The sequence below is a fragment of the Lichenostomus cassidix genome, chromosome 28, assembly GCF_008360975.1.
Source record: "Lichenostomus cassidix isolate B80296 chromosome 28, HeHo_3.0, whole genome shotgun sequence".
NCBI lineage: Eukaryota > Metazoa > Chordata > Aves > Passeriformes > Meliphagidae > Lichenostomus > Lichenostomus cassidix.
Genome location: NC_139508.1, coordinates 5,731,335 through 5,740,656, shown reverse-complemented (window position 1 = coordinate 5,740,656; position 9,322 = coordinate 5,731,335). Strand labels below are relative to the sequence as shown.

The 9,322-nt window shown below is 56.4% G+C and overlaps 3 protein-coding genes across 4 annotated transcripts; 2 read left to right on the top strand and 1 right to left on the bottom strand.

Annotated features, from left to right (window-relative positions):
• Positions 1-650: 650 nt before the first annotated feature.
• Positions 651-1,223, bottom strand: RPS28 (ribosomal protein S28). The gene is made up of 3 exons (XM_085040649.1): positions 1,124-1,223; positions 990-1,037; positions 651-906 (listed from the first exon to the last, which is right to left on the bottom strand). The coding sequence occupies exons 1-3, from the start codon at positions 1,160-1,162 to the stop codon at positions 784-786; spliced, it is 210 nt and encodes a 69-aa protein (XP_084896775.1). The 5' UTR covers positions 1,163-1,223; the 3' UTR covers positions 651-783.
• NDUFA7 (NADH:ubiquinone oxidoreductase subunit A7) lies at positions 1,193-2,813 on the top strand. Of its 2 annotated transcripts, none has more exons than XM_085040648.1 (4): positions 1,193-1,345; positions 1,470-1,519; positions 1,608-1,757; positions 2,585-2,813. In XM_085040648.1, the coding sequence occupies exons 1-4, from the start codon at positions 1,193-1,195 to the stop codon at positions 2,637-2,639; spliced, it is 408 nt and encodes a 135-aa protein (XP_084896774.1). In that variant the 3' UTR covers positions 2,640-2,813. The 2 variants fall into 2 exon arrangements, with proteins under 2 accessions (XP_084896774.1, XP_084896772.1); XM_085040646.1 differs by having other exon boundaries at positions 2,580-2,813.
• A 601-nt stretch (positions 2,814-3,414) lies between these two features.
• CD320 (CD320 molecule) lies at positions 3,415-7,569 on the top strand. The gene is made up of 5 exons (XM_085040650.1): positions 3,415-3,618; positions 3,810-4,019; positions 4,959-5,036; positions 5,391-5,539; positions 5,870-7,569. Exons 1-4 carry the CDS (start codon positions 3,531-3,533, stop codon positions 5,534-5,536), a joined length of 522 nt encoding a protein of 173 aa, XP_084896776.1. The 5' UTR covers positions 3,415-3,530; the 3' UTR covers positions 5,537-5,539; positions 5,870-7,569.
• Positions 7,570-9,322: the final 1,753 nt, after the last annotated feature.

Here is a 9,322-nt window from a genome sequence, read left to right as displayed (position 1 = left end):
ACGAGAGGCTGCAGATCTGAGTCTGCTCAAACACACCACAAACCTGGACCACTCTATAAGCAGATGGAAAATACCAGTCCTTAAAAACATGCCCTCGATCCAGCAGTTTTCATGCTCATTCTAAACTTTTCAGCCTTACTTTTGATTTATGTAATATTTTAAAACAATACATCTTGCTAACTGATTTTGTGGAGGAAGGGAAAGCCAAAGAAAGTGAGATGGAGGGGTCAATAAATCAAAGAGGAGTGACAAGCACTTGCTCTCTGCGAGTGACTGCCAGGAAGGACAGCAAATAGGTGTATTTATAGCAGCATTCACTGAGGACAGACAGAAGCAACAGGCTGGTACCAAGCTTGAATTTTAACTTGCGGATTAATTTCCACTGAGGTCCAGTAAGTTTCCAGTGCCACTTCACCATCGCATAAAGAAAATTGCTTGAAGGTCAGGATTAAGGCTACTGTAATCAAAATTGAATTATTTTTGTTGAGACAAATCACTAAAGATGCAATAACTCAGCGATACGACAATGACTATATTATGTGTAACAAGCAGGGCGTACTGCTACTGAACCCGAAGAAAGCGGCAGGTGCTCAGGTGTGAGACAAACCAGAGCAGTCAGGCACTCAGTGAGTGAAACCCAGGCAAGGGGCTACTGGAAAAACCCTTTATTGCAGTGACACAGCCGCCACGTTCCTCCCCACCCTAGCCCCACGGCCAACTGAGCTGCGCCAGACTCCATCCCGCGATGGAAGATCCGGCAGCAGGCGCAGCCCCGGGTCCCGCTCAGCGCAGCCGCCGGGCCTCGCGCTCCGACTCCAGCAGGGTGAGAACGTCGCCCTCACGCACCGGCCCCTTCACGTTGCGGATGATAGAGCGGCTCGTGTCATCCATGAACTCCACGCGCACCTGCGGGGTGGGACGGCGGGACCGCGTCAGCCAGGCCTGGCCCAGCCCACGGCATCACGCCCGCCCCGGCCCGGCCTGCTCACCTGAGTGCACTGCCCCTGGGAACCGGTCCGGCCCAGCACCTTGGTGACCTGCGGAGACAGACTGGAGGATCAGCGCGCTGCTGCGGCCTAGCGCAGCGCAGCCCGGCCCGGCCCGGCCCGGCCCCCATACCCACCCTGGCCAACTTGATGGGCTGCACGCGGCTCGTGTCCATGGCGGCTCCGGGTCGCGGAAAGGGGCGGGCATGCGCAGCGCCGATTTATATAGAGCCAAATCTCGCGAGACCCAGCATGCCGCGCGCGTGGCCCCCGCTCCCCCCGCACCCCTGCCCTTCACAGCGGGCAAGATGGCGACGGCGACTCGTGTGATCCAGCGGCTCCGCAACTTCCTGGCGGGGGTAAGAACAACCCCGGGCTCGGGGTCCCTCTGTCCCGTGGGGCGCTGCGCTGCACCCCCGGCTCCGCGGAGCCCTCGGCGCAGGGCGGCAGCCCCGTCTGAGCCGCTCGGGCCTTGCCTTGCAGCGGGACCTCCAGGCGAAGCTGCAGTTGCGCTACGAAGAGATCGCTAAGAGGTGCCGGGGCCGGGCCGGGCGGCGGGCGGAGCGCTGAGTCGCTCCCATCCCGGCCCCGCCGCTGACGCTCGGGTCGTTCTCTGCCTAGGACCCAGCCGCCCCCGCGGCTTCCGGTGGGCCCCAGCCACAAATTCGCCGATAACTATTACTGCAGCCGGGACGGGCGCCGGGAGTCGCTGCCGCCCGTGGTGGTGGCGGCGGCGCAGAGAACCCTGCCTGCGGGGACACAGACCGGCAGGTAGGTGTGACGCGGGCGGTGCTACACCGCTGCCGCCGCGGAGCGGGGTCAGCTCAGATTGACACCAGTAACGCAGAACGCGCCCAGCAGCAGTGGGGAATTACCCGGATTGCCAGAAGAATGTGGAGCTGATTACTTGTGTGTATTTCCTTGCAAATAAGTGAGATGGGAAGAAGTTCACTTACTCTGCTTTGGTGAGACCCCCACCTGGAGCATCCGTGTTCAGCTCTGGGGCCTCCAAGAAAGGACTTGTTGCAATGATTCCAGAGGAGTCCACAGAGATGCTCTGATGGCTGGAACCCCTCTGCTCTGGAAGCAGGCTGGGAGAGCTGGGGATGTTCATCCTGGGGAACAGAAGGGTATGGGGAGACCTTAGAGTCTCTTCTAGTGCCTAAAGGGGCTCCAAGAGAGCTGGAGAGGTACTCAGGAGAAGGGATGGAGTGCCAGGACAAGGGGGAATGGCTTCCCCGTGCTAGAGGGCAGGGTTAGATGGGATATTGGGAAGGGATTCTTCCCTGTGAGGGTGGGGAGGCCCTGGCACAGGTTGCCCAGAACATCTGTGTCTGGTCCTGGATCCCTGGAAGTGTCCAAGGCCAGGTTGGACAGGGCTTGGAGCAACCGGGGATAGGGCAAGGTGTTCTTGCCCATGGCAGGAGTGCTAGAAAAAGATGGGCTTTCAAGTCCCACCCAGTCCAAACCATTCTGGGACTGATTAGCAAGCCCCTCCGGCACGACTCTGCAACCTGGACTTCTGATTAAATCCAAGTGTGATTTCCAGTGTGTTACTAAAGCCTCTTCTCTCTCTTTCTTTCTTTACCCCAGTTCAGGTGCTGCAGTGACAACAGCAGGGAAAAAGCCAGTGACACCAGGACCACCACTTAGGAAGTGGGAGATTTCCAAGGATGAGCCCTACTTGTGAGCTGGGAGAGAGCTGAAGCTGCGTGATGAGCACAGGTGGTTCCAGAGCAGCTCTGATGGGGAGGCTGTGCTGGATGTGGCTCCAGGGCTGCTGCAGGGAGCTGATGTCTGACTAATAAATGTATATAAAGCTGTAAATACCACCCCCCATTTCGTCTATTTTATTTGATTTATTCAAGTTACTTCTCTTTAATACTAGTGTAAGGTTTGGTTGGTAGAGTAGGGACACAGCACAGGGGGATTTGTGAGCTGTAGCCAGTCAGTGAAGAGCAGAGCTGGGGAAAGCACAGCCTTGCTCACAGGGCTTCCCCCTGTGCCCAGGTTCTGCAAGAAAAGTTCAGCTGCCTGTGGCACTTTCCCCACCAGTGCCAGTGTCCTGATGTGACCGCACCCTGCTTGGTCCAGCTGAGCAGTGTCCAGCCCATCCCCAGAGACAGAAGGTCACTGCTGACTGCGGTGCTGATGGATTTCCAGGGAACTGCGGGAGAGTGCGGCTGTACCTGAAGCTTGGAAGGGTCTCAGCCGGGCAATGGCAGCTCCGTGCGCTGTCTCCGAGAGACGCTGGAACAGACAGATTGCGGAGCCGGCCGCGATGCTCTCGGGAGCGCCGTTCGAGCTAAGCTGCCCGGGCTCGGGGGCGGTTCCCTCCCTCCGCTCACGTGACACCGCGCTGAGGCGCCGCTCACTCCTCTCTCGCTTCGGGGCGGGGCCTCCTCAAGGGCGCGTGCCCGCGCCCCGCCCCCCGGAGCACTCCACTGGTGGAGGAGGGGCCCCAGCGCACGCGCTCTTCCTCCGCGCTCTGCGTTTGTAGCGGGGCAGCGGCCCCCGCGAGTCCCTCTGGTGCAGGCCCGCGGCATGGCCGGGCCGCGGCTGCTGCCGCCTGGGCTCCTGGTGCTGCTGCCGGTGCTGCTGCCGCTGGTGCTGCCGCTCCCGCCAGGCAACGGTGAGCTGGGGGAGCGGCCGGGCGGGTGGTGCCCATTGGTTCCCCGTGCACGCCCTTCGCTCTCATTGGCTGGAGCCCTTGTGCGCCCTGAGCGCAGGATCCCCTCGCCCTAGGTTCGGGGGGCTCTCTCCCGTTGCCCCCCCCCCCCCCCCTCCCCCCCGAGCTCCCCTCACGGGCTCGTCCTCCCGCAGCCGCCCCGTCCCGCTGCCTCCCGGACCAGTTCCAGTGCGCGCCCGGCGCCGTCTGCTTCCCTGGGGGGTGGCTCTGCGACGGCCACCCCGACTGCGAGGACGGCGGGGACGAGCGGGACTGCGGGACGCCGACCGCGACGGAGCCGAGTCCCGGCGGCCCCGGGGTGACCCCGCCGAGGAGCTTGGCGGTGTCGCCCGCCGGCAGCGCAGGTACGGGGGCGCGCGGTGCGGGCAGGGGAGGGCTGGGGGCGGGGGCGGCAGACCGGACCGAAGCCTTTGCTCCCCGCCGTCTCTGGCCGATCCGGGGCAGCTGCGGTCACCGCGGGTCACTGTGGGTGGAGGAAGCGCTATGGGAGACCCCCACCTTCAACTTCCTCTGGTGGGGACGGCGCTGACGCCTTCCAGGGCTCTCTCGGGAAGCGCCTTTCAGGTAGTTTCTTCCTTTTTCCAGAACATACAGTTCCCAGCAGCTCTCTTCAAACGAGCCTGGACACTGGAACCTGTCCACCTCCCGAGCTTCTCTGATCTCTGGGGAATGGGCAGGCTGAAGGGAAGAGGATGTGGAGGAAGTTCTGGGCCATCCGGGCTCGCCCGGAGCTGCAGACCCAGTGTCTGGGCTTTGTCTGGTTGTGCCTGCACCCCAGCACTGTATGTACCTGCTGCTTGGCTCTCGAACGTCCTTTGTCAGACCCATTGGCTCTCTTGCGTGCTTGGAAGAGCAATTCTGGAAAACCCTTACCCGAGGTCTTCCAAGGGTGTGGAGAGGAGGGGGGATTACTGCAGGTGTGAAATATTGGGTTTGGATTTGATGCCTGCACCAGTTCAGTTGGCAGGTGAGGAGAAGAGCTGCATTTTGGTAGTACCTGTGGCTTCTCTGTGCCACGAGGACAGTCTGAGACGCTGCAGTTCCAGCTCCAGCTGGGAAATTTCCCAGCTTTCCCTGTTACGCATTTCCAGTAGGACATTTTTTTCCCTCCAGTGTGGGTTAATCACAGTAGCCACAGATAAGATTTTGCTTAAATTAAAAAAGGCCTCTTGGTGCTCTTGAGGTGAGCTGGGAACTCAGCCAGGTGTGGACTGAAGACTGCTTTGAGTGCTGACCATAAGGTGAGTTGGAAGCCTCATGGACTTGTCTGTCTTTCCTCACAGAGGCTTCAGCTACACCTGAGCCTGAGGTCTCTGTGCCATCGAAGAGTCAAGGTTACACGTGGAGCTTGATCGTTGCAGGTATGTGAGACTCAGAGTGCTGCACATGGTCTTGGACCTACCTGCCTTGGGCTGTAACTTGAGTATCCTGATGGGGTCAATTCCACACCTGTATCAGTAGCTGCTTTTGCTGGGCTGGGAGGGCATGAGGAAGGCCTGACACCACAGCTTAATTACTGCTCTGCCTTATATGTGCTGTGTCTTTGGAAAGGCCATTCCATGCAATTGCTCTAATTCACCTTTCGTCTGTCCCTTGCCCTCGAGGGACACTGCTCATCTCTGGCTGTTGGTTCATGGTGGTGAGCAGCAGAGCTCAGTCCCAATGCCAAGACAAGGGCAGTGAGTGGGTCTCTGCTTGTGCACTCTCCTCTCCAGGGCTCCTGAGCATCCTGGTAGCTGCAGGTTCTGTTGCTGTATGGGGTCTGTCCAAAGCAAAAAGCAGATCTGACACCTTCAGTCGTGAAAAAGCATCCAGGGAACAGCTGATGCCTGACAAGAGCCAGACAGGCTCCTTGCCCTGAAGGGTAAGTGTTTTGCATCCTATATGCTCCCTGTGCCTGAGGGAGAAAGTCCTTCTTGCCCTGTGTTTCTGGCTTCTAGAGCTTTCTCCTTCGGGGGTAGGTTTTCCCAGCTTCCCTGATACTTGCCAACCAGGTGCATGGGGTTTCAGACTGCCCTGAAGCAGCAGAACTCTCCCTTTTACTCCCTGCTGCCAAGGACATGGAGCAGTCCTGCTAAGATACTGATCTTCTAGTGTGGGATTTTTTCCTCCACTTTGCATAAATTGAAGTCAAACCAGCTTTTTTTTTCTAAAGGACTGTCAATAACCAGGTGTTTTTCTGTCTTTGTAACAGGGATCCTTATCCCAAGGTGGTAAGGTGAGACTAGCCTGTTCTGTCTCCTGCTCACCACAGAGCCTGACTGAATTGGACATCAGCTTTCAAATCTGGGTTGTTACACTGGAATACCAAGAGGATGCTCCCTTTGGAAATGGGTCTTAGATTGTGGGACTACCTTGGCTCCAGAAATAGCACACGACATCAGCCCTCCCAAAGGTGGTAGAAATGTCTTCATTGTTCTGGGTGGCAGTTGTTAATGCTGATGCCCACCAGTGTGGCCTTGGATCCGAAGATATTTGTCTCCTTGAAATGCCAGGTGCTGTTCAACTGTTTCCTTCCACTTCCAGCCAAGAGCTTTTTTTCATCCGCCCCATTCTTCCCCCAGGATTTTATCAGGGAGCAGGAGCTTTCTCATCCATTTCCATAGGCACTCACTGGCTGCACAGATCAGAGAAATACTCCACGTTTGCTCTACTGTTTGATGCTGCTCAGTCCCGTGCACAGAAGGCTTTTAGTGACAGTCCCACCACGGGGGTGACAGTTGCTCTGTCTTTGCTGTACTGTCACCCAAGCCCCCGTGGGACATGCAGTTCCTCGGCCCTGGGCAGGCAGCTCCTCTCACACTCCCTTCCACAAACATCTCCACCCTTGGCAGACCTGCTCTGCCTGCTGCAGTGCTGAATGCTGCGTGGGGCTCCTTTAAACACTCTTAATGGTGTCTTCCTTAAAACTGTTTTGACATGGGTGGTATATCTTGAGGGTCCGTACTGGGACCAGTGCTATTCCACATTCTCATCAGTGGTGTGTAGAGTGGGATCAAGTGGACCCTCAGCCAGTCTGAGAATTGAGACCAGGCTGAGGAGTGCAGTTGGGGGAGGGGGATGTCATCCAGAGGGACCTTCAGGCTCACAGGAACCTCAAGAAGTTTGATAAGGTCAAGTGCAAGGTCATGCACCTTTGTTATGGCAAATCCTGGAGAAGAAACAGCTCTGGGGAGCCTTGTTGTGTTTTGCCCATGTCTAAACAGGGATTGTAAGAAAGATGGAGAGGGGCTTTTCACCAAGGCCTGTAAAGACAAGGAGCACAGTTACAAACTGACAGAGGGTGGGCTTAGGTGGGACACAAGGGAAAGAGGGTTTTATGTTGAGGGTGGTTCTGGGCACAGGTTGCCCAGAACAACTGTGGCTGCCCCATCCCGGGGGCCAAGCTGGACAGGGCTCTGAGCATCTTGGTCTAATGGAGGTGTCCCTGGAAATAAGTCACATCTTGGGTGAGATATCTGTGTGGCACGTGGAGCCCCAGTCAAAGGATTCAGTGCTGTGCACCTCTCAGAACTGACGGTGCAGGGACAGATTAGTGCCTAGTGCCTCTGGTTCAGCATTGGCCACGTGCACATTGCACAAGTGTTCACTAAGTGCGCCAAGCTGCTGCCTTGGCTGCTGACCTCTGTGCCTTGAAGGTGGGAACTTGGCTTGCCAAGGAGACACCAGTCATCAGCCTTGGAGCAGAAGTCTTCTGCTCCTGGATAGCGTGTGAGTGTTGCCATACCCCACGGGAGATACTTCTATATGTAGTATGAAGTCCTGAGTTATTCCAGGGCTGCTATTTTTAGTACCAAGGAGTCATTTGCAGGGCACATACAACCCTTTCCATAGGGACAGGTGGAGATAGCTGTGGTGGCTGACACAGGAAAATAAAGAATGTGAAATTAACAAGTTCTGGAGTTTTTATTTTTCCTGGATTTGTGCATTTGCTTGGATTCTGTAGTAGCCCTGGAAGGCCAGGGCCTGCATCACCTTTGGGTGATGTACTCTATCCCGGGAAAGAGTATTTGTGGTGGGTGGGCTGGCGTGGGGTAATACAGGGAAGCTAGTGCTGCTGTGCCTGCCTGGGGTGGATGTGACTCCAGCACACCAGCTGGAGCAGAGAGAATGAAATACAGGAGCAAAGCAAACAGAGAGGGTGGGGACAGGAGGAACAGATGCCACAGTAGCACCAGAGGTGCTACTGCTGAATCAGGGACAAGTGGGGAGCGCAGCCAAGAGCAAGGTGGAAAAACTGCCTGAATTTGTCCCTTCTTTGTCAGAGCAGAGCACGGAGCAGGGAGTGCTGCAGGGCAGGAAGAACTCCAGGAGTTCCAGCAGGACAGGGCTGAGCTGGGGCCAGTTGAAACGCTGGTGCTGGGAGGGCCATGTGGCCAAGGTCAGTTGTCACCAGTCAGTCCCAGATCATCCTCCAAGCTGCAGCTGCCAAGCTGAGCCCGGCTTGGCACAGGGCAGAGCCCTGGCTCTGTGCAATGGGGAGTGAGGCCCTGGGGCAAACTCACAAGACCGCGCAGGCTTTGCTTACGGCTCCCTGAGCCTTGTGCTTCAGGGTTGAAAGAAACACATTTTACGGATCTTGTGCCAAAACTTGGGGCTGTGTTTCTGACAGCATTTTCCCTTCCTCTGGTGCCAGAAGTGTTTTTGTTGTTCTAATCCCTGGGCTCAAAGACTTCAATTGTAGTGGAGCCCAAGCTGCTTTTCAGGCCAGGAGCATCTTTTTGCTCCATGTCTCTGTATTTAATAGGACCAGTTCCTGGAGATCAGTGTAATGTTTTACACATTGAAGTAGGGTCCTATTCCAGGATAAGACCTCAAAGATCAGCCTGTTTAATACTGGTTTCCCTTTCACTTGCAAATCCAAAGAATTATTTCCTCCTTTTCAGTTCCAGTAGTTTAGAGGAACTTTTACTGCCTACTTGCATTTCCAGTGTCCTGTTCCCTGTTACTGCCCCTGCCTGTGGGAGTCGTGGGGCGGAAGGCTGATGTGATGGCACAGGAGCAGCTTGTGTCCCACAGAGGATCTGTCTAGGCACTGTGTAGAGGCAGAGGTGGTTCCTTCACCTCATCCCCTCTCAATCTGTGCTGTGGGACTTGAGGGATGAGCTGGGAGGTCATGACCATCTCCCTTCCCTGGCTATGACAGCTGACAGAGCCGAGGCAGCTGCATTAGCAATTAATGAAGGGCTGGTGCCAAGAGCAGCATCTGGTGTGGGGGTACAAAGCCAGTACAAATCCTGCGTGTCTGCACCTTCCTGTGCCATCAAGGGAGGGTAAATTGAAGCACGTTCATGCTGTTTCCAGTTTGCTGTCATGGATGTCCTTCCAGGAAACCGGTAGCATGCGGCAAACGCAAACAGCTAATAAGAACAGAATAAGGGAAAAGAGAAGTGCAGAGCTGGAAATAGCTTCTTACATAAAGGACTAGTGCCTCAATCTCATTAGTGTCTTAAGGAGCGGGCGCTTGGCTGCCTCCGACTCCTGCGATGCAAACCCCAATCTGATCAGCAATCGGCTTTGGGACCCCGGCAGGTGCCACGTGGTGCCAGGACACAGCTGTGCCCCTCAGGCAGCCACTGCCCCAGGCTTGCAGCACTCATCCCAGTCAGTGAGTGCCTGGTGGGAACATCCCCATGAAGCCAGAGCT